At 43.3% G+C, this 24,522-nt stretch overlaps 1 protein-coding gene across 2 annotated transcripts in view; it reads right to left on the reverse strand.

The window, feature by feature from the left end:
• FRMD4A (FERM domain containing 4A) overlaps nucleotides 1–11,512 on the reverse strand; it is a 359,217-nt gene extending 347,705 nt beyond the window's left edge. The window contains exons 1-2 of one of the 2 annotated variants that reach the window (XM_039570496.1): nucleotides 11,438–11,512; nucleotides 11,022–11,156 (exon numbers count right to left, since the gene is read on the reverse strand). In XM_039570496.1, the coding sequence (XP_039426430.1) occupies nucleotides 11,022–11,066 (45 nt within the window). In that variant the 5' untranslated portion in view covers nucleotides 11,067–11,156; nucleotides 11,438–11,512. Of the gene's footprint in view, nucleotides 1–11,021; nucleotides 11,157–11,254; nucleotides 11,327–11,437 lie in introns of those variants that run through there. The other variant, XM_039570495.1, reaches the window with a different exon arrangement.
• Nucleotides 11,513–24,522: the final 13,010 nt, after the last annotated feature.

Raw genomic sequence — 24,522 nt, forward strand, 5'->3', positions numbered from 1 at the left:
TTACTCTACATAAAATTCTTCCCCTGAAGAAGGTTTCTATCTTTGCAAAAAAGGAGCAGAAAATAAAATAACTCTCTCTTTTTTTTTTTTTTTTATTCTTAGCTACAAGCTGCATTGCAATCAGTGTACAAAGGTAACCAGATTTTGCATCAGCATTTTATGTTTTCCCAACAAGCTCTCCTATATTAAGCCATGATCCTATGGGAATAAGCCACTCCTTTTGAAAACTTGTTCTTTTACTTACTCACTAGATTTCTGTAAGATTTTAGTCTAGCTATCTGCAAATTATCTTTTAATGAATCCATCTCCTGAGTATTGAGGATGGTAGTGATACTTCTTTTAGGAACATGAGAGGAGGAAAATTCTCACATGGGTATTCAGGATCATACTGTATAAACAATTACAGCATTCAATGTCTGCAGAAAATCAAGAGGCAAATCAGCAGTGAATATCAATTATACATCTGCTGCATCACAGAGGCAGATGGCACTTTAATTGTACATCCGAAACATTATGGACAATTTTCCCCAACCCAGCCTCATGGAAATAGTGGCTTTAGCACCTAAAAATATCAGGAGAGGGTATGTATGCAATGACTCATCTAAGAATTCATTTCAGTTTGAAGATAAATATTCCACCAGTATACCAATAACAATCTTCAAGATTCATAGCTCATATGCAGCAAACGTGCTGTCTTGATCTAGGTAAAAACTTTTATTGATGGAAAGCAATGGGGCGACTGAACAGCTCACACCACTCAGCTCAGAGTGTGAAATCGTCAAAGAGTGAAGATCAATGAGACAAATTCTTTTGATTGCATCTGTAGAAATTGGAAATGTCATGGAGATAAGTAGAATAATATGGATTTACACTCTATTCCCAGCATGATCCTAAGAGAAGAAAGCACAAATCCTTCTCCCTCAGACAGGAATGGTTTTGTGCAATGAGGGAAGTTTTATGGAACTTAAACAGATTCAACTACAGCTACTGACCATGGAAAATCAATTGACACCAGCCTGCATATGAGAGAATGACACTGACTACCCAGAGACTGTTGTGCTAATGCACAAATACCAAATGTGTCGTGAATGCTTATTTAATTAAAGATTATTAAAAATTAAAACTGACTCTCATAAGAGATTACTATACTATTCAATTTGCAAAAGCTTTGGCAATTAAGCCACTCCTAGTTTATTATACATGAACAATGATGCTGATTTCAAAAAGGACATTTTCCTTATTCCCATCATGTACAAAACTGCTAGGTTTTTCAATTTGTCTGTGGGGTCATACAGTCTTAAAATATTCAGTAACTCTGCAATCAGTTTACATTTCATCGTGCAAGTGGATAGCACTCATTTCCTCCTCTTCTCCCCAAATATATCCATGCTTAGCCACAGCAGGCACATTTTATTTGCAATGTGAGCACAGATACATTTTCTTGGAAGAAATGCAGAAAGTTAATGTTGTAACCTGTATTTGGAAGGGGTAATCCCTAAATAGAGACAAACCAAACAGGAACATTCAAAACAGGATCCATGTCCAAGAAACCAGGCACCTCTGGACTTTGCAGTTAAGGTTTAATTCCTACTGGTGAATCAGAGCTCTCACAGAAACTTCACATGGATGATTCTTTATTTAGATCTTCAAATTTAAGTGGGACATCCAAAAATCAGAAACTCCCTAAACTGACCTAAGCCCTGCCTGACCAAAGAAGTCTAGTAGCACAGTTTTGATGGGAGAATAGCTGAAAACATTCCCACAATACAAAAACATTTGTGTTGGAACCAATACAAGCAGCATGGTTAGTTTATTATTTCTTGCAAGACAGTGAATGATAATAGATCCAGAGGGAGAGTTGAAGAGGGGCATTCCATCAGCAGGGGACTCAGAACAAGTAACCCTTTGCTTACATAAGGATGGTGACAAAAGAAGTTTCTGTATTGATCAAGAGGGCAAAATAGTCTCTTTATATAGATTATTTAACTCCTGACTCCAAACTAAAATTTTGAAGTGGGGAAGAAAAAAGCCAAACACTGCTAGGAACATCAGCATATTACAAAATTTCCCCATTCTTTTTCTTGTGCCATCACTGTGTCTTGTTCAGTCTGTAATTTTGTCTATTTAGAGCCGAAGTGCTTCCTCACAAAGTCATTAGAGCCAGCGGTCTCATAATACTGATTCAAGGACTTTGGTCTCTGCAAAATACTCACCCTATTTTAAACACATGATTAGAGAAAACAGCATTCAACATAAAACTGTTTTTAAGGTAGTAAATAAGTGCTATTATTACTAATATCTTATTAAAGTACTAAAAAAAGTACTAAAAATGTTTCTTTTTTTTTTTTTTTTTTGTTCCATTAGCACTTTGTCTTGAACAAAAAAAAAAAAAATAGGAATTCTCAACTACACCAGGGGAGGAAATAAATTAGTCCTCACAACTGTTGTTTTTTAATTTTAGTTTTCAGTAGCAATATCATTCTGCTGCTCTGGAGACTTTGACCTACAGAACAGTTTGAGGGACAGCACAAACACAAATCTCCCTATGGCTCCTTCTTGATTTGGGAGTTGGAAGCCCCTCCAGAGATGACAGGATAACCAAAAGAAAGGCTGTTTTACATGAGAAGGCTGATTTTGGTCCACCACCAAAACCTTGGAAACCCAATCCAAAGCAGAGATATCAGGGCACAAACACCACTGGTTCCACATGGTGCAACAACTGCCCCATTTACCCCACAGCCAACCACCCAGAGTCTGTGCCTTGCTGCTAAAGAAGCCAACATGAGGGATCTGTTGGGTTTTCACCGGGGCTTTGTCCATCCCCCTGGGATTGACAGCACAAACCTGTGTCAATCCTTTGGGAAGGCCAATATTTCAGGCCACATAAAGCTAAATGAACAACCTCTCAGCAACCTCTCACCCCCTGAAAGTGAATGTAAATGCAGAATAATTGGGAAGAGCCTTTGCACCCAGTTATCTGAAATGAGACTAGAACAGGGAAAATGGGTTCTTGAAAAGATCATGCCAACTCTTTTCTATTACAGCAGCTTATGTAGCAGCAGTAATAATGACCTTCACTAGACATTTCCTTGAGTACTAATGACCTGGGGTTAATGGCCCGAGGCGTAGTTTTATGCAGTCAACTCTTGCAGCCAGCAATTAATTACCAGGAAATACAATGTGCTCTGACCACTACGGCTCAATTAGCCTCATATTATTAAAAAATGAAAAACTTGTCAATCTTATTTACTGTAAAGGTGTCCTGGATTTTATTTTAGCATATTAGACTAAAAAACCCCTTGAACCTATATTAAGCCAAACATATGTTCTACAACACTCCTCCATTAAGTTTGCGCAAATTACGGGGAGCTAAAGCCGAGTGTCTTGCAATACGAGGATTATCACAGCCTGCCCACAGACAGAAAAATATTGTGGAGCAAGGCTCTGTGTGAATTCTGCCTCTGTGCTAGAAGAGTCTCCCCCAAAATAATTTTCATCTCTCTGGTGGTTGTAAATGGATTGAGAGAAGGGAGAACAGTGAGAGACGCATTGCAGAGAACGTCCCTTCAGTGGCAAGAGGTGGGCAGTGTGTGTTGGAGTAAGGAAAGGAAGAAGAAGGGCCATCTGGCTTTTGGCAAATTTTGGGGTGCCCCAATATCCCTGCAACAGATTTACAAAGATATTGGGGTAGATTATTTTTGCATCCAGGTTTGTTCTCTCCCAATTCATGTTCATTCACTACATTTTATTGTTTCGGCAAGGCTTTTGTAACATGCCCTGAAAACCAAGCACTGTGGGCTCAAGTGTCATTGTTCCTGGTCAGTTGTTTGTATTTCAGCACTATCACTAGGTTTTGGGGACCTGAAGAGCTAAGGCCAGGCACTGGAGCTAGCACCAGGAGATGCTGTCTTTGATTTGGGAATTACCAGCTTCAATCCCATGAAGGATGCAAAAAGCTGATCAGATTGTGCCTGTAGATCCACCCCTCTAAATAGGTTTCTGGCATTCACTGTGGCTTTTGTTTCCATGAAATACAGACACTCTGTGGGTGTCTTTGTGCCTGGGAGGCTTCTCAAGGAACAACTGGTACCACAGTGCCTTCCAGCAAGTCTTGGTCTCAGGCGTTGCTGTTGGACAAGTGCATGCTAACAGGGTTCTGAGCAGGACTCCCTAATATGATAAGGCCCTTCCAAAAAGCAAGCAGGAACTTTAATCACATGCTTTGAGAGCTGTAGTTTCAGGCCAGAATTCATTTAAATAAGAAAATTCATATCTCTTGTAATAGATGTTGAGTTCAGCTTAGTTTGATGCTCAGTGCCATTAAAACCTCTTTGTGAAATGGCTGATTTCAGGGCACTTCTGCACGTTTCTGTGCTTGCTGAAAGTTAAAAGCAGAAAGAATTAAGACATGTGGGGGCAAAATGTATGTGTCTGTCAGGAGAAGCAGAGGGAGGTGTTTATCCAAGGTTTGCCAGTGATGCCAAAGGCGGAAACACACATTCCCTGGCAGCCTTTGTGGTGGCTTTAGAGAGCTGGGAACAGCATGCTGGCTGTTGAGAGCACAAACCTCCATCCACTCTCCCTGACTGACCCCCCCCATCCAGCTTTTGGTGGGGGATCAGCCACTAACTGTGGTGGCTTTTGTTTTCAGCAAGACACATGACACAAAGCAGCCATTGCTGGTGCTGGCAGGACTGGCCACTTGAGCACAGCAGCTTTAGGTGCCACATCACAAAAATCTCCATTTTCATGGCATGTACTGAGGAAGGATCCACATGGGACTTTTGTACATCTCCGAGCCCTGATGTGCTAACCACGTCAGCTTGTCAGCAGGCTGGATCACTGCCATGCTGAGAAATTATGAGTACAGTAATTACAGAAGTATGACATTCGTAACCAGAAGGCAAAGAACAGGAAAAATTGCAATTGTCCAATGTTACAAGTCCTTCCCATATACTAATAGCTATTTATAACCTCACATCTTTATTAGGGCAATTATAGCTTTTTTTAACATTTTATTTTAGTTTAGGGATATCAGTCAAATTTCCCAATGCATTCTCTTTTTAAAAAGCCAAAGCAATATGATTCTTTTGTATACTGTCAAAAGAAGTAGACATATTTAGAGGTCTTTTCAATTTGTTAGTATGTTACTTTTCATTTAATTGTAGAAATGCTCCTATTAATCATAATGATCATTTACTCAAGTGCCCACTAATTCTCTTCTACAAATAGCAATGCTCTATAGAATTGGAAAAAAATAAAATCAATGGCCACATCTCTGATGAGATAATTTTATCAGTTATTCAGAATGAGCAGCTAGAATACAAAGCAAAAGCCATATACATAATAAAAAAAGAGATAATCCAGTAATCCCTCTTTCTCCTTTTATAAGGCATAGTAACAAATGTGAGAATTCAGATGTGCAAACATTATGGTCTACTTCTTCAACAGCATGCTCAGGCAGAGGGACAAGGAAAAGAAAATTGATGGCTTGCACTAGAGCAGAATTGAAGGATAACAATTTTATAGTCGTGCAGCTCAGATGGGTAAAAGGTGACATCCACCACAGGGAAGCCAAGAGTAATGCCGGGGAGTGTTTAATCTCATTTAGCTGAATTAAATCACTGTGTTTGAAGTCTTACTACAAGTTTACAAAGGCAAATAGTAAAGTTCAGAAATAATTCAGTGCTACAGGGGAAATTATCAACAAGAAATGGCTAAATTCCCAGTCCACGGTGCATGCAGCCACACAGCACCAAGCAGGAATTTGCTGCTCTCATTCTCTCCTCTAAAAGAGCAACCAGCACAGCTCAGCTATTGCTGCTCGTGAAGCCCATTAGTAAATTACTGCCTGGCTGGAGCAAGGACAGAGCCAGGGAGGAAGGGAGATTCCTGCCAGCACAGATCCTCCCCAGCGACCTCCGGGTGCCGTGGTACGTTATCATCTCCTGCCCAGACCTTCTGGGAAGGCTGCGGGTGGAGCCCACACACCTGCGCGGTGGAAATATCTGTGAAAGTAGGGTGGAGAGGGCTGCATAATCACCTCCCCTTGCTGTGCAAGTGTCCCTACAGACCTCATTTTGGGCATGAAGCTGAAGAGGGCCAGATGTCAGCGGCACAGCAGGATCCCGGGGGAAGGTGTTATTCATTCCCAAGCAATGCTGCTCACACCCAGAGTGGCGAGTATTGGTCACGCACTGCTGACACGTTATCCCGCCTCAGCATCAGCTGAGAGCTGCATTAACCTCCTCACCACGCCACAGAATGCAATGAGTGGGTTTTGTTTCCATGGAAAGAGCGTGTCAAGCATTGACCTTCCAGGGCAGCGTGGCCTGTAGATAAGGTTGTGGCAAGGAGGTTTGAATGTCTAGGGCTTTTGCACACTGTCAATGCAGAAATAATTTAAGCCTGAGATGAGAGAGGCAGAAAATGACCTCATCCTTCCACTGTAACCTTGCTGCTCCCAAAGGTTTTAATATGATCCTCCAAGCTGAGCCGTGCTGCTGCAATCTGTCTAGAGGTTTGAGGGGGACAGAACACAGCTTTCTGGGGGGAGGGGGCAGTCCTAGGTCTAAATGGGACTTGGAAGCTCTATATCATTTTAGTTACCAAATTTGTCTTCACAGGGGTGGACTTCAGACATAAAATGTAGCAGTTAAGCATAGGAAATAATTTATGGAATATCTGGAATGCTGTCAGGTCCAACAGCTCAGAAGCCAACCAAGAAGGGCATGGCCCTCATAGGGTTTAGTAAGGATACAGTTAAATCTTGGAATGTGTTTTAAGAGCAATTCTGTAGAGTTCAGTGCTACACTTCAGAAAAATTATCAGATCAAGGAGGTTCACGCTGTTTTGAGGACTCCAGTGTCGTTTCGCTTGAGGGATGGAAGGATGATTCAGGACAACCCTCTCAAAAAGGAGGAATCACATCAGAAATCTGGAATTTTCAGTGGACAGTGGCAGTCAGATGCCAATTAATTCTGATGCAGTTTAGAAACTGAGCAGTTTTCACATCTTTCTGTTGCAGGTGTCTGCCTCCCAGTAGAACAAGGAAACACCAAGGTCAGAAGCCTCAATACTGTGCTGGCCACCCAATTTCTCACTCTTCAGCCTGGGCATTGTGAACACCACAGACTGAGTTAATGCTCCAAATTCCCTGCTGGCCTTTTTCTCCCTGAACTACAGAAATAACCAAGTCCCATGCAATGAAGGAATCTCACATACACCTCTATTCCAGCCTCAGTTTGGATGCAACTCATCCAAGACCCAAAATAATGAATTTCACCATATGAAAGCATCACATGAAGACCCCTGAAATTAATGATGCTCCTCCAAACACAAGCAGTTACCATTAATTTACAAGTGTATTTATTTTCTAATGTTATACTGTTATTTCTTCAAGGAAAGTATTTGTATATACAGATCAGAAAGAGTAAAGCTGGATTATAACCAGGGAAAAATTGCATTTTGATGAAGAGGGTGAGAGCAGCTAGCTGGAGCTAGAAGCTGAAGCTTTACTGCAAAGAGAGAACTGTGCTTCTCTTCCCTAGCATTTTAAGATCATTTTAGATTAATTCGTAAACACTGAGCTGTATACCTTGCTCATTGGAACCTCTGTTGTCATTTAACACAGATTAATTAGTGTTGGTGTTATGACCTAGAGTAGTTTGAAGGTCAAGTCCTTAAGATGTATTTTCATGAGATGCAGTAATGCTGTCTCAGGAGACACCAGGTATCGTAACTTATTGTGCTGTTAAACTATGTGCAATCAACATGTCTGCAGCTTTAAAATTTTACAATATACTAATAAGATAGACATAAAAACCTATTGGTATCACTCCCATCAGTATTAATGATCTTAACACAGCAGGTGTTATCAGTCCTAACAAAATATTTGCTATTTCATGCTTAGAGGCTCCCCTCTCTTGATTCACAGAAGCTGAGGAAGCTCTGTTTTAATGCTTTGATAATGCTACAGGCAGAGCCACTTTGGACACAGTTCAGCCCAATTTCCTTCATACTGAACCAGGCAACATCCCTCATCTTCTGTGATTTCTGGAGCAAGGTAGAGGCAGGAGTCCTGCAGACCAGGCACAATGCAGAGTCATTTGCAGTACGAGATATTTACCAGAATGGATAAGTTGCAGTTATATTTGCAGATTGCAGTCTTTGTATGAAAACAATACATTTATTCTAGGAAAATATATGTTTAAGACTGAAAATCTTCTTCATTGAGCCTTGTTCCCTGGTCTGGGAGGAAAGTAAAAAAAGAAGAAGAAGAAATAATCACTACAAACAGAGGGAAAGGCACACTTGAGTATTAAACTGGCTAGAAACCATCATAAAAACAAAAAGCAATTAAATTTAGATTAATTAATTATATAGTCAATATTTCTGTCACTAAAGAGAAGTGGGATCTGTCCAACTAAGACGGCAGGTGTAATGAGATAATGGCTGCACAAGAAATGTGCAACTCCCCACTGACCTGCTGCCTGGGAGCTGCTCTGGGCCACACCAACACCATGTCCTGGGTAGCATTTACTGGACACAGGTAAGTCACCATGAGCTGTCATCACGGCTGGCACCCTGAAGTGCCACCTGGTCCCATGAGCGCCTCTCTGCTGGGGCACACATGTCCTACAGATGGTCCTTCTATAGGAAAGAAAGCCCACACTCCAGAGATGTCCATCTTCCTTCATCAACCAGAAAGGCTTTTGGGATGAGCAAACTCCTGATTTGGATCACTTAGTGCATCAAATTCCAGGAAAGGCAATGAATGGCTCTGTACCTCGGTTTCTTTACTTGCAGCACAAAGTGCTCTGAGGTACCCCATTGAGAAGGAATATTTTCAGACTATGATGCAGCACTGCCAAATGCTGCTGATTATGTCTCATGAAAAGTGGATGGTTGGATGCACATTCTGCATCCTATTGCAGAGGAAATGCAGTGCTGAAATTCTCCTCCCTGCTAAAAGAAAACTCTCTCACTGGAGAATGCTCACTGAAGTATTAAAACCTACTTCTGTGGACTTCCCAAAGACATCTAATCTTTAAATCTCTGGAGAGTGGCAGTTTTAGAAGAGATGCCATCATAGCTGCTAATTGTGGGATGAATTATGCAAGAATTTATTATTGATTCAAGGGGAGCCTGCTAGAGCGTGCAATCAAAGCCAAGGCAGAGCAGAGGGGAAAGGATGAGGTTTCTATAGTTAACTAAGCTGATTCACAACCCAAGAAAAACCCAAGGCAAAAAAGCAGTTTGCAAAGTGGAGCATTTTCCACAGCAAATCACCTTTTCCACACCCATAACCAACCTCTAGTGCCAGACCATGCCAGAGCAGTGCATGAATCCACTCTCAGGCCAGAAATACATCTCACCCCTACCAGCCCCCAGCCATCCACAGGCTCAAAGGCAGGGACCACTTTGGCTGGGGACACCCAACTCAGCCTATCCACATGGGTCTGTGCCCAAGGTGAGGACACCCAAGGAGTTCTGGTTACAGGCCAGAGCTGCAGAAACACCCGACACACCTAAAAATAACAACCGAGGCAAGGCCGTGCAGCCACAGAAAGCCGCATTTTAGAAGAGAATTATTTGCTGACAGCTTGGCACTGCCCTGAAGTTTGACAAGGTCTATTCAAGGAGTACAGAAATTGGGGAAAGAGAGGTTCAACTAGAGAATTCAGAGGGTACTGAAACTAAAAGCATATAGAGCCCAAACAATGACACAGGGGTTACAGACACTCAACAATTTATTTTTGAAAGAGAAATTAGAAAGAGGTCGTTTAGGAAGCCAGGAAGGCCAGAGGTAAGCAAGAGGAAATAAAATGAGCTTGCACAGCAAGTCAGTCACTGACAAATATAAAACAAACCATGTGGAGGCTTAATAGCATGTTTAGCATTTTGAGTAATGGACATAAAATTTGCTTTTCTCAACTTGACCTTTGTTAACAACCTTAGGCACTGCAGGGCTCTTATCCTGCAGCATTCCCTTTACTAAACTCATCATGTCTCTGAGTGCTAGGAACCATTTCCTAATGCAATCAGAAGAGAGATCAGTAATAATGACAATAATTATATAAATATGTATATAATGCCTACATATCCATGCATTCTCACGCACATGTGCACACACACACATGCTACTTGTAACAACTCTCCAGTGGAAATGTTACAGTGACATTTAGGTAGAAAAACATCCAGCAGAGATCTAAAACACTAAAACCATCTCTGATGCTGCTGCACAGAGAATGGCAACAGAAGTACCAGAGGGGGAAAAAAAAAATAAAATCAGTAAAGCTAAGCAACTCTCTAATACCCCACCAAAAGGGTTTATTTTAATTGCAGCAGGACACTGGCATGTTTCTAGAGTCAGGCACGTGTTCTGCTAAATAATCTTCTTTAAAATATTATAAATATGCAGAACTTTCAGAAGTAGGTCAGTGGCTCAACATGTAGCAAATAGCTCAGATAAATACCAGTCATTACCCTGTGGTCTGCAGTCAGTAGGAGATCTGACACACTCTGCAGCAAGCTGAATGGCCATTCACTGCATTAGAGGACCATTCCCCAAGTGATACCACAGCTGAGTCTGGTCACAGCTAAAAACATGCCTCTCAACCAGCAGAGAAATCAAGCTCTCCGTCTCATCTTTTAAGTTGTCTCACAATCAGCAAGGGCAAAAGCAGGAGAAAGCAGGAGGACGTGAGAATTCAGGACACAGATTTAATGAGCTAAATGAAATCTTCTGCTCAGGATAAACCCCGAATGCAAGTGCCAGCTCTGCTGGAAAGGTGACTTCAAAATCCTGCCTTGAGCATTGGTCCAGATGTGCTAAAACCCATCGTGGGAGGAATGTCTCTGCAAGCCCCAGATGAGCCCTGTGCAAAGTTCCCTGGGACCTGTAAAAGCCAAGCACTGGCTCACACAAAATCCTCCTGTGGATTTGGAGCCCTGAATCCATGCGGTGCAGCTCCCCTCGCCCACCCCCCCTTCCCAAATGGATTTCAGCAAGCACTTACCATCAGCAGGCTCAGAGCAGATTCGGGAGCACGCTGCACAGCCATCTCCTCTCTTCCTACATACAAATCCTCCCCACGACTTGGTCAGCCCTCGGCCCTCCGTCACAGCAAATCATCCACAGAGACCACAGCTAACTGCAGGGAGAGAAACCCCAAATCAGGGTCGGAGAGCATTTGCAAGAGGAGGAGAGGATGGATGAGGGGGTGGGGAGGAGAGGAGGGAAGGAAATAACCTTCACAGCCAGGGAAAGAAGCTTAAGCTAGGCCAAATTTTACACTAGAGAGAAGAGGAAAATGAAACAGAGAGCCGGCTGGAGAAACAAGATATCAGGAACTGCAGGATATTTAAAGCTCAGGCGCACGCCACCACAGAAAGCAGCAGCAGCAGCAGCATAGGACATGTATCAAACACCTACATGACAGGTTAGGTCCAAGCCATCCTCCCCCTGCCCCAGCTCGCAGACTGTAATTAATTGCTCTTAATTGCCATGGTCCTTCCTCCACCTAAATAAATCCTAGGTAACACAGAAGTGCCGTGCCCCTGACTCTGCATTTTCCTCCCTGCCCTGGTGATGCTAGCGCAGAAACAACGTCAAATATCGCCACGTACCGCTTCCAACAGGGTCAAATCTCTTCTCGCAAAGCCCTGCTTCGCCTGCTCAGGAGAGCAGACGCCTGCATAACACAGGCATGAGCAATGAGAGCAGACAGAGCCAGGAAGCACCCGATGCTCACTTGAGAGCAACAATTACCTTTATCGTATTCGAGCGAGAGCTGGGTTACTCACTGACCCTTTTCACCTTACGCCCCCCAAAGCAAGTCTCTTCCTCCTCCTTCCCTCCAAATGGACTCAGCTCCCCATGGAGCTAACACACTTCCCAGAAACATGTAATTACACAGGCTGTTGTGTTAGCGCTCTGATCACGCTGCCTGTACCGCATGGAGACGGCAGCCAGGCAGCCCCCCCTTCCCTCCCTTCCCGAGGAGAGACGCGCTGCCATCCCCCGCCGAGCTCCCGCAGCTCGGGGGGCCGCAGACGGCCAATTGTGAAAATGTGCCCGCTTAAGACGCAGAGACAAATTAGCCCTGAAAATAAGCACCTTGCTTAATGTTGGGTGTAAATGGAAGATGGCTCTTGAAAAGGCTTTAAAAATAAACAGAGCATCCTGGTAGGAAGGCCGGTCCTCTAATGCAGCTGTGCCCTGACAGACCTGTCAGACCCCTATTTTGTGGGGCTCAGAAGCCTCCTGGATTTCAGTGTGTCAACACTCATATCACCCCTCTGAAGAAGCAGAATTTTGGCTTCCTTTCCTAAACTGTTAGGCTCCATCTAATGACAATGTCTGTTCATATTCCAACTCCCACGTGCACATTCCCCTCCCTCCCCCCATGATTTTGGAGCCCAATTAAAAGTTTCAGACAAATTCAACCAGAGTTGAATTCTCTGACACATGTCATTCCTGCAACTTTTATAGAAATTGGCACCAGGATAGAAGAGAGAATTAAATTACTGTCTCCATGAAGGCAGCAGAAATCCTTCCTTGTGTTCTGGAAGTTACATCTGGCAGGTCAGCTCTGACATGTACAGCTCTGGAGTGCTTGTTTGCCCAAACTCTCTTGATCACTTTTTACTATGTTTTACCAAAGGGAACACAGTGACATGTGGGATTGCAGACATTGCCCTGGGAAGGTCATCCAGGACATCTGTGGCATAGCCATACCTCCCCCTTCCTACGTGGCATGTGACAGATAGGGAAACTTGGGTTTGTTTCATTTAAATCCATAGGTCAGTGAAATCCACTCCTGTCCTCACTGTATCACCAAGTCTGGGTGGTGATGGCAAGGGCTTTCCTCTCCCCACGTTTTCCACCAAGAGGTGTGGGAGGGGGAAGCCACTCCTACACAGAGGGGTCACCTCTCAAGGGGTAGCGCAAACTCACTCATGGACACACAGGAAGGCATTTTCTGGGGTTCTCCCTCCTTGGTTTTGGGTCACAGACATCAACACTCAGGGAAAGTCTGTTGACCTACACCTGAAGGTGGTATTCACTGATTTCTTTCTGAGACCTGAGCTCTTTCCCTGCAGTGAACGTAGCTCCTGTGATCACACTTGCCAGCAGCCATGCTCATCTCCACTCCTTGTGTGTGAGTCATCTCCACTGAGAGACCCCCAAAGGTACCCAAGCATCAGGGAGCTCTGGCCTTCAGCCAGTTGCTTCAACCCACCAAAGAGCTGAGACAGTTTCAAGGTATTTTCTAACTGCAATGCCCATTGTGGCTGTCTGCAGTGGGTCACCCTTTCCTCACAACCATCAGAAACTATGAACTGTCACACAATGTGATCTGCTGCAGTCCCTTCCAAGAGATTTGTCTTTATCCCTGAAGACAAACAGGTTGTTGGCTGTTGCAAGGAGAGGAAAAACAGGCTACTTAAACGTCTCTTGAAAGGGGAAAATATGCATAATAAAAGATTAAGGTCTCAAGGCATCAGATGATAAAATATGTAACTAAATCTATTTCAACGGCACCATAACAAATATCCCAAGGCTATTACATTTTCCCCTACACTAACCCAATCTGAAGTTCTGTAAGAAGGGGACTGCAGAAATTACGTGTTCAGTAGCTCTCGAGTTTGACAAGCAAGGTTTCTCCTTTGCCAAGAGGTTTTAAGGAAACCGCCTATTCCTGCATTTTTGGACTCAACTAAAATGAAGAACCTGGAAGTGTGGATGGTTCTTCCATCTCTAGCTCCTGAATTCACTCCACAGTTGGGCAAGATAAAAATTCATCAAACACCAGGAGCTAGTTATGATTTTTAGTGTCCTTGAGAAATTCCTAGGTTTTTCCTGAGCTCTGCAAGTCTCAGAGTAATGATCATCTGTAGGGAGCCATCTGTGTACAAGTGTATGATCTATGGCTTCAAGGTATATTTGCAAACTTACCTATAGCTTAGCCATTTTCTACTATTTAAGTGAATAAATTTTGTAGCACAAGAGGAAAAACATAGATCATTATTCACTGCAGGTTGTCAAGAGACAAGAAGAAAAAATTTTTGAAGGAACTTGATGGATACAGTTAAAACTACAGACTTGTGGTTTTGTTTCAAGGCCTAAAACTATTACATTGAGGCCACATCTCAAGTGCTGTGCTCAGTTCTGGGTCCCTCAATTCAGGAAGGACATTGAGGTGCTGGAGGGGTCCAGAGAAGGGCAGTGGAGCTGCGGAAGGGGCTGGAGCACAAGTCCTGTGAGGAGCAGCTGAGGAAGCTGGGGGTGTTTAGCCTGGAGAAAAGGAAGCTCAGGGGTGACCTTATCACTCTCTAGAACTTCCTGACAGGAGAGTGTAGCCAGGTGGGGGTCAGGCTCTGCTCCCAGGAAACCAGCGACAGGACGAGAGGACATGGCCTCAAGCAGCAGCAGGGGAGGTTTATATTGAATACTAGGAAGAATTTCTTCACAGAAGGGGTGATTAGACATTGGAATGGGCTGCCCAGGCAGGTGGTGGGGTCACCATCCCTGTGGGTGTTTAAGAAAACCTGGACGTGGCACTCAGTGCCATGGTCTGGTTGACACGGTGGTGTTTGGTCATAGGTTGGATGCAATGATCTCAGAGGCCTTTTCCAACCTCATTGATTCTGTGTTTCTCTGCTCTGTGATTCTGAGACCTTAGCAAAAGAATTGATTAGTTGTGTTCTTTTTTCCCCCCTGCATTTTAAGATAAATAGCTGCTACAATTGGTCAACAAAGTAACTGCTTACAATCACTCGAAGAAAAAATATTACCGCAAACTCTGGATTAATTAAAATTGATACCAGTAAGAAGACACAAATCACTTGCAGACTGGTTTATATATAGATAGATCCTCCAATTCCAGTGTTATCACTGGTAGAACTTTGACAGAGATAAATAAGCATAGATACAAAATATCATGGTGGGTCGCCTTTGTTAGAGCTGGTGTTTGCTGGGGATGTAAGTTGAGGTTCTGGTAATGCAATGTGGCAGGAAAACCCTCTGCTAGAAGCACATTATGCTGCCTGTTCATGGACATCCAGAAACTGATGGGCACCTGCTGTCTTCAGCAGAAGGCTGAGAAGAAGGTGCTACTAAAGGTATGAATAAAGGCAAGACAGAATTCAGAGTTAATTGCAAGACTTGAGTACATCTGGTACAGAGCTTATATTTGTTATTATTTCCTGGGTTTTTTTCTTCAATGAGCAAATGGGAGCTCTAGTTTTCAGCAAAAGTAAATTTCTCATGTATTGCTACCATGCATGTTTAACCACACAAAGTCAAAGTTGTCCCTCCAGTCAGCTGTGACATTTGTGAGAGAACAAAATCCCGTTATGAATTTTGATTTGCCTTCTTGCACCACAGATGTGTGTTTGAGTGAAATGTTGTCTAGTTATATGACAAGTGCCAGGAGGCCCCTTGTTTCAGCAAAGGCATATACAGAAAAAATTATTTTATCAAGAGGAGTTAAAGTTGTCACCTCAATTTATAAGGAGTTAATAAAGCAAGTCCTGATACTCTTTTGCCATGGAAATAGTACACTAAGGTTGATGATGTTACCATAAACAGTGACATGACCAGAATCACACCCATTTACAAGACAATTACAAATCCAAGAAATCAATGGAGAGCTCAACAAGCACTGGAACTTGAGATATATCAAAGTTCATGCTATGTTTGTAAATATTTAACCTTAAATTTAAAGAACTATGAGCTTTCAGTGGTGTGAAAAGGATATATGGTGCGAGAGTATTAAAAGCTGTCTGAGTTTATTCAATTTCCTTTGCCCATTCATGTGTTCCTTATGCATCTTTACTGGAACTTCAGTGATTATTTTCAAGTATGTGTTAGTCATAGAAATCAAATTTGTGTGATGAATGGCCATGGCAGAAGTGCTTCTGCTTTAATCCAGGAGGATTAAAAGGAGGAACCACTTCATACAATGAACTGCAAGAAAGTAACAAAGCTGAGAAGTCTAAGATGCTTTACCAAGCTATAGAGAATTACACAAAAAAATACTCAGACAGATGTGAGGACCCACATTTTGCTTGTAGCATATCCCCAAGGAAGATCAAAGCTTGATGCCAACAACTAAATTATTCATTGGGAATTATTCACTCAGCTTTAAAAAAGATCTGGAAGGAACGTACTGAATTTGCTTTTCTCCTTACCTTCCTGTGCTCCCTTCCATCAACCCAGTTGCTCTAAAAGTCACTTGTCATGCTCCACAAACAGATCCCAGCAGGGCTGGGACCGCTCCTTCTGAAAACTCTCCTAGAAGCCTTTGATAATTAAAAATGCAGTGATAAGGATAACACTCCAGGCTGCCAAAGAAATACCATATAGGAAGAGAAATGTCCTTCCTGGAGCCAGCAGACTGCCATATGAAGCCACTACGTGTAGACATCTGAGGGGGAAGGTCTCTGGTCAGCCTCTTCCTTCACTGCCATGCTCTCCTTAGGGTGAACTTACTGAAGGGTTCCCTACTAAATATTTGAGAAAATATTTTCTTTTTTCCCTCAATGAGGAGGTTTACAGAAAACATTGCTAGAAATCTGTCCAGGTTAGATGGACACCAGGTTAGAATATGACACAGGCTAGGAGAAGGATTGATTTCAAACTCATCTCTAATATGTTGATTGGCACATTTCCCTTGCCTTGCATTTTTTGGCAACTGTTCACTAAGAAAAGAGTGCTGCTCATGAGTGATATAAACCAGAGGCTCTGGCTCCATCCAAGTGCTGAAAGCTTCCCTGATTGAACCTCTGAATCATTTGTCTGTAGAGCTGTGCAAGCAACCCACAGGCTGCTCATTGCTAAGCAGTCTCACTCTCCAGATGACTTATGTCTGAACACTAATTAGCTTTGACAGACACTGCTATGGAATAAGAGGTGTCCTAAAAATATCATCAATTGTATGGACAAGAGTGAGATTGCACAAAACTTTCCTGACATACCGTCATTGCTAGAGGCAGAGATATTTCTTGGACACTTCTTCGTGATGGTGACAATCACTGGAGTACAAAAATCCTTGCAAAAAATTGCACGCCTCTCCCACAGGTGTGAGGGTGAGACCTGGCAAAACAAGAATACCAGACCAGAGTCCCCTTGCAGAAGCTGCCTGGGCTGGGAAGAGAATTGAGGCTTCTTGTGTCCTCCATGCCAACCATGATGCAATGCCCAGCCTTTCAAGAAAATGCCCACTTTCAAGAAACCTCAGAAAGCCAGAAAAAGCTCTTGTAGGTACTTATGAGAAATGGAATGTCCAGAGAGGTAAGTGAGTAGCAAGGATTCCGGTTTACAGCTGCAGGCCATACTCACATACAAGAAATGTGAGTGGGAAGCGGGGTGGCTTCCCATCAGCAGCAGTGAATGGACTCTGAGCAGACCTACTGCCCTTGCATGGGGCCATCTGTCACACTGCTATTGCCTCTCTCAATTCTTAGATGAGGTTGGCCTGCTTTCTTCTGCCTCTCAACATCAGAAAGCCTCCTGTCTTCCATGTCCCCCTTCAGCCTGTGCAAGATTTCAGGAATCCTGGTAGCTGGCACCTGATATTTGGGAGGCAAAGCATCTCCTGCTGAGCTCTGGCCAGTGGGAGCTGACACCCAATGGCACTTCAAGTATTTCCCATCCATCAGCACCACTCTTCTGTTCTGAGCTCAGCAGGGACTGGGCAGCCTTGGACATGAGCTACTTCTGTCCTAAACAGGGCAGGTTCAACCAGATGTGGCATCGCCCATCACCCATGAGCAGCTGGACCAGCCCACAGCAGAGGGAATTTTGTCTTCCCCAGTACATACCCACCCAGCTATCACACTCCACACCAACCAAGCCAGGAGAGGAGTCCAGTTCCAAGCAAAACTCCAAACTCCCTCTACTTTATGAAATAGCCTGTAGCATTTAAACCTCTGTCAAGAAAACATATAGATTAAAGAAAAACCTGACATTAAATATTCCAAAAGCCGACCTCCGATGCTCTTCCACCGTATATTCTATTTAATTTATCATGTGAGATCTTAACTCTAATGGTGCACTGGGACGTTCCTAATTTAAAAACCCCTGAAGGTTAATAACTAGAAAAATAAACATGTCGTAACTCAAAGTATGACTTAATAGCAGCATAGTAATTAACATTCAATAACCATCTTACTCAATTTGAAAGGCCTGGGTTTCATATTATGATTGTTTAATATTAATTTGACATTTACAAGATTATGGCCTCAGCAGACTCAGATATCATGAGTCCAGCTGAACACAGAGTCCCAATAGAGGGTGTGGAGTCTGCTAATGTGCATCACCGCTGCAGTTATGTTTGTTTTCTGGAAATGCATTATTCCTCAGTGCTGTTGCATGATCTGTTGGGCTCTGCTTGTGCTACTTGAGCTAAATCTGCACCTGGACATGTGAATTTAGAGAAATTAAGCAGCACTTTTCAACCAATTCAGGTTTTTTTCTTTTTATTATGGTATTCATTTAAAAGAGCCTGGGGGAAGTGATCTCTCATCGACAAGGCTAGTTCTTCTATAGTCAAGCTCTGTGTAGCTGTGCTAAAAAACTTTCAGATTTTGTTTTGCTTTGCATTTTTAACTTCCCACCTGCATTTATTGATAACTAGTACTGAATCTTTGTGCTGACAATATATTTCAATGAAGTAGCTCTAGATCCTAATGATTTATCTCTAGATTTGAGATCTCTCATTTGAGATAATCAAATTTCTTCTGAGCTTTTGTTTTTCCCTCTATGAATTCTCCAGCAGCCTGCTGAGGAAAAGACTGTCTCTTTCCATTAGAAACCCTTGCTACCCACATCAATTAGGATTTATCTTCCCTGAACAGCATTGACCAACACCATCTACATTATTTCAGATGAGACCTGAAACCTTTGGTACATGGTGCCTCGTATTTCTACAGATCATGCAATTTTCTTTTCCTCTGGGGAAGACTAGAGCACTGAAATCCTTTTCTTCTCAGTGCATCTCATTACACACTCACTCGGCTTTTAAATATGTTTTCAGGCCAATATATTGCAGCTGTCTTTATGGCCACCCAAGTCCCATTACAAAAATCATGACACAAACAGGGATAAGTGCTTCTGCGCAGGATTATATGTAAGTGGCTAGGGATTATGGAGGGTCTGGGAATTCCAGTCTTTGCCCCATGCACTGCCGTTGGGTCTGAAAGGTGTGGTTGACCTTTTGAAACTTTAGTGAAAACCTCAGCACATCAAGTGGACCAGTTTTAGTGCCTCGAAAGTGAGGGTTTGAGGGCTCTACACTTTGAAGTCAGGCCCTGTGGGTCCTTTTAGGGCAGCACTGTAAGTGTTGCCTCTATCCTCAGAGACAGTCTGTGATGCAACAGGGAGCTGCATGTCCATTTCTTTAGGCCCACATATATCCCCCTGTGAAACCCCTTTCTCCTCACTGAGCCTCTGCCTTCCAGCCTCAGAACAGCCTCTCTGGCTGTGGACTTCATTCAGGTTTTGTTTGGTGGGATGTTGAGTGACTTCTGCTACACAATGCTTTAGGGCAGACAGCCAGACAAGTTAAACCCAATAATAAGTACCTGAATGTGAATGTCACTGAGAGTTGTCTATTCTCAGCTTCTGTCCTCAGACCTGGAGCCACCCAACCTAGTAAAAACAATTTATAAGTGAAGACATCCAGCCAAAGACAACTCATTAGAGCTTCCTCACCAGTGAGTGGACTAACACATGCAGCTCCAGAGGGCAGGTTACATACCCCATTAATCTTCCAATGGGATGAGTACTCTCTGGAGAGTTTGGGCTCTCTCCATTGGCTACTGCAGAATCCTAAATGACTATTTTAACATTGTCAGCAAATCTCAGCTTGAGCATTAGCACTGGGAGCTGCCCTCAATTGCCAGGGTTGCTGGTTGTACATGCTGTGAGATCAGGAAGCACCACTGCAGTGCTGTGTCTGCCTTTGAGGGTGCATGCAAACCACAGACCCAGGTCCTGGGGGCTGCTGACTACTCAGGATGCTTCCATTTGTTTACTGTTTTCTTCAGCCACCACTTGAGGCAAACCCAGGAGGAGACTAAAGTGATTATTCAGAAGGCTCCCATACAAAAACAAGGAAACCATACCAGGAGTGTCAAGGATGGGATATGCGAAGAGGTTTGTCATCCCCCTTGGACTGAGGAATAAAAATAGCACAGGCTGAAAATATAACATCTACTCTTGATCTGTCAAAACTATTTGTTTGTACCACAGTTGCATCTTGGATTTCCATCAGAGCTGTAGCTGACCCTGTGGTGTTAGACATTGTGCATATACCTTACTAGAACTGGGATCATCCTTCACTTCAGAGCAAAGTGTGGGCTCTAGGAAGAGGAAAGTGAAGAATACTTTCACAACTTGTTCACCTGGCTTTCAGCGCAGCACTGTAACCTCCCAAGCTACCACAGCTATTTCGGCACTGACTGCTGTGGCATGACCTAAGTAAGATGCATTGCTCACACTGAGGAGCTGACAATCCACAACGAGGTAGAAGAAACAGTGGTTTAAGATGGGAAAAAAATTATGCTCGCAGCAGTAAGATGCAAAGGCTTTTTGCATGTAGAATATTTACAGCAGTCAGTATGTTGGTGCTTGCCAGAGCGAGCTATCGGAGCGTAAAGAGTTCATCATTCAGTTGCTGTTCCATAATGTAGTCAGGGTAACAGTGTCATATTTAACAGAAGTAAATTTTGGAATAAAAAGGAAAATTAGTTTTATTCATTTCTGAATTACTGTTACAAGTAACTAATTTATAGGACCAGTAATAAAAACAGAACTGTGTTCACAAGGTAACATCTACAGTTCCAGAGGAGTACAGCCATTAATAAACAGAAGTGAGTGCAGAATTTTAAGTACCCTTCCTTAGTCCAGAAATATGTTCTGTGAAAACCTCACATAAGGGAGTGAGCAATTCAGCTCAGCCCATTAATTGCCTTAAATATCAGGGCTAGTAATCTGCAAATTAGATTATAAAACTTCATTGCACATAAACAAATGCCAAGATGGATTGCCTCTGCTTTCTTGGCAATTAGTTTGCAGAATAGTTACTGTATTTTATGCTTAACAGTATTAAAGAGCCAACAGTGATTTCACAGTAAAGCAACTTCATAATGAATATTGGTTTTATGAATCCTAAGTCCAGTCTTTTATGGTTGCCCATCTAACTCAATTTTTAAAGACACTTTTATTCTCCACTTGATCTAATCAGGTTCTCCCTATAACAGCTCTGGGCACCCAGGAACTGGGTCTCCAAACCCATGTAGGGACATTGCATGTCCAGTTTTCCACAGATGTGGTTTTTTCTATTTTCCTATTTTTTCCTCTTGCCAGGAACCCAAATTGGTGGGATATTGAGAAGGTGCCACATCAGCCAGAGAATTTTGGATGTCTGGTGTCTCTGACAAATGATGTAGACAGATAAGGCTCTGGCTGGAATGCTCTACACCTAGAAATCGGGTGGCCATAGAGCACATTATACACAGTAGCTTTCATATTATGGGGAAAGAAAGAGCTAAATGTATTTAAATGCTGTTCTAGACCATAGCAATTAACAGGTAGGTCCACTGAGTGGCCACCCCTTCAGATCTGTGGGTATGAACAGTGACACAGGTCTGTGTACAGATCCATTTCTCGCCACTTCTTATTTGCTGGTTTCAAGTGTGGTACCAGACCTGAAGGAAGAAACTAATTTCTTTTTTAGGAGACCAAGTTTAACCCCTTGGAGAAACTGTTACTTGTGTCACTCTGCAGCTGGGAAGGTGGCTTCCCAGCCCTCCTCAGCTTATTGCAAGAGAAACACTGATTTTTCCCCATCCCCATGTTGGGCTTTGCCATTAAGGCAGCTTATCAAGTTCCTCGTCCTCACGATCTCTCAGCCGTGGGCCAGAGAGGTGACAGCTCTTAGGTGTGAGCATAGCACTGTGGTGACCCCAGAGAGCTCAGCATCTCCAATCACATTAGCACAAGGGACAACAAGATGTGTTTAAGCTCTCCCAAGACCCTGAGACTGCCTAATGAAGGGCCAGTGCTCTCCACAGTGCTGAGCAGTGAGGAGATGGAAAGCTCCATCTCCTTGTCCGCAGAGATTTTGGCATCCAACCAACCTGAAGTGATAAGATGAATCTGCAATCCAAAAGGCCATGCTGGGCTCATGCCAGGCTCTTCCAGAAACCCAAAAAGTGGAGGAAGGTGCAGATGAGAAATACACAAAAGACAATTGCCTCAGTCAAGCATCAAGAGGCTGGAACACTCCCAAATGGTGTGGGACACCATGGACTGATGCCCACAATGGACCAAGGGAGTGAGCTCAAACTCTTGTGACCCTGTGCTAACCCAGCTGACCTATCTGCTAAGCCACTCACAGACACCTCACTCTGCCCTGCAGAGCATGTGGGCATCACCTCTCAGGTGGAATTCCAGGGGGCTCCCTTGGATTTCGAGATGCGCAGAATACCAAGTTTATCTCCAGTCTTCATCACTCCAGAGAAGTAGCTCAAACCAAATATTTTGTCTCTGAGGTACCACAGAGGCTTTTCTTTAGAAGACATCTTCTTGTACATCATTAGAGTGTGTTCTGGGTGGTATCTCCCACTGAGTTTCAATAAAACATTTAACAGCAACAACAGGGTGGAGAAGGGAGAGCTGCCCTGCGCCCTCCTAAAGCAAAAACTTGAGAGATGCTGATGGTACACTTGGCTCCACATGCACATATAAACCTTAAGCTTTATAGTGCCATTCTGCTGCATTTTTGTTTCCTTAATTTTCCAGATTCAAATGTGGTGTTAATGCACTTTCTCCCCCGCCATCAGGCACAGCTGTTTAAGTCCTGGCTGCCTTGCACCAGCAGTTTAAACATGCAATTTCACTTACACAGGCAGCTGAAAAAACACACTTCACTCCTTCCAAAGCAAATACATGTGAAATAATATTTTACTCTGCATTTTCAGCTACACTGGGTGCCTAAATTAGAGTCTGCTGAGCTCAATACATTTTCCTACTGAAATTGAGGAGGATTTAGATCAGGTTCTCACTGAGAAAACAAATTCCAGCTCTTCTAGGTACACAGAGAGAGCTGGTAGCTCAGAGATGTGCATTTTACTTGGAGTGCCTTCCCTTGGATAAAGCAAATGCCTGTTAATTTCCACAAGATGTTGCCACTCAGTGAAGTACATGCTTGAGCTGAGGGTAATGTTACCTGCACGATATTGCACAGCCCCAGGCCTACAACATCTAAGTGCTCAGGTATGCAAAGGCTGTGCTGAGATGGAATATTCAGACCATGAATTTTGCACCATTATCACAACTTGACAGCTCTCATGTCCCCACTGTCCTCAGCAGAATGTGGAGTGGCATAGGTAGGAGTGTGGAAGAGCAGAGCAGAGCCTTCAGAGTGGCGTTAACAAAACACAGAGTCAAAGTTGGAAAAAAACCTGTTTTAGTTTGGGTCTGTGTCACCAGGGAATGACACTCCATTTGCATGACTAATACATGGGATTTTTAGAAGAGAACAGGAATACTTATCATTTCATTTCCTTGAGATCCCAACAAACAGTACTTCAATACAGTCTCTCCAAGGATCTCTGACATGGCTCAGGGCCCCCAGCTGGACTCCACGATCAGAAATACTCGTGCTCACCTTCTCAGTGGGGATCAACACCATTGCTTTTGTGTTCAACATGTTCCTTAGGGCCCCACTCCTCTCCTGGTCCACACAATGCATGAGACCATCAGGCTAAATCCAGAGTCATGGTGAACATCCTGATCCACCAAACCCCCTGAGCAGAGGATGTCTCCAGCCCCTCGAGGCAGATGCATCCTGATTACCCTGCTTGGGTTTAGTGACAGAGTCACTCTCTTGGCCTGTATTGCTTGTTAATCTGGGCAGACAGTGCACAAGTCATGGACAGCTGCATTTGCTCTTCTGCTATTTGAATTCCTTATGGCTCCATGCAGGAGCAACCATAGAGACAAGATGTTGTGATAGCCCCATTTAGGTGCAACAGACCTAAAATTTTTTCACAACCTGTTTGAGTCTCAAAAAAATAAACAACCAAAACCCACACACCAGTTTCAGTTGGCTCAACTACACTTTCCTTGGCCAGTGGGTTTTACCTGCCTGTGACAAACTGGCTGTCCTTAGGACGGAAGAGCCAAGCCCACCATCTGGAAATCAGGAATCAAGAAGCTGCGTGCCATCCATGAAGCCTATATCTCCTCTCTCCTGGCCAGGGAAATGCTAATATTCTATAACCCATTCAGATTCTTCCTTCAGGGTAATAGATTTTCCATACAAACATAAAATTGGGAACTTCTACCTAAACAAAGCTGTTTTCCAAGGCCAACAAGATGATAGACCTTTCAGTGATATCTCTTGATAACGACTCTTCCTTCTTTCCCAGAAACCACCGCAATTACCTCTCTCCACCCTCCCTTATTCCTTCATTTGAAATCTTCAAAGGATCTTCTTGTGGGTC

The sequence above is a fragment of the Corvus cornix genome, chromosome 1A, assembly GCF_000738735.6.
Source record: "Corvus cornix cornix isolate S_Up_H32 chromosome 1A, ASM73873v5, whole genome shotgun sequence".
Classification (NCBI taxonomy): domain Eukaryota; kingdom Metazoa; phylum Chordata; class Aves; order Passeriformes; family Corvidae; genus Corvus; species Corvus cornix.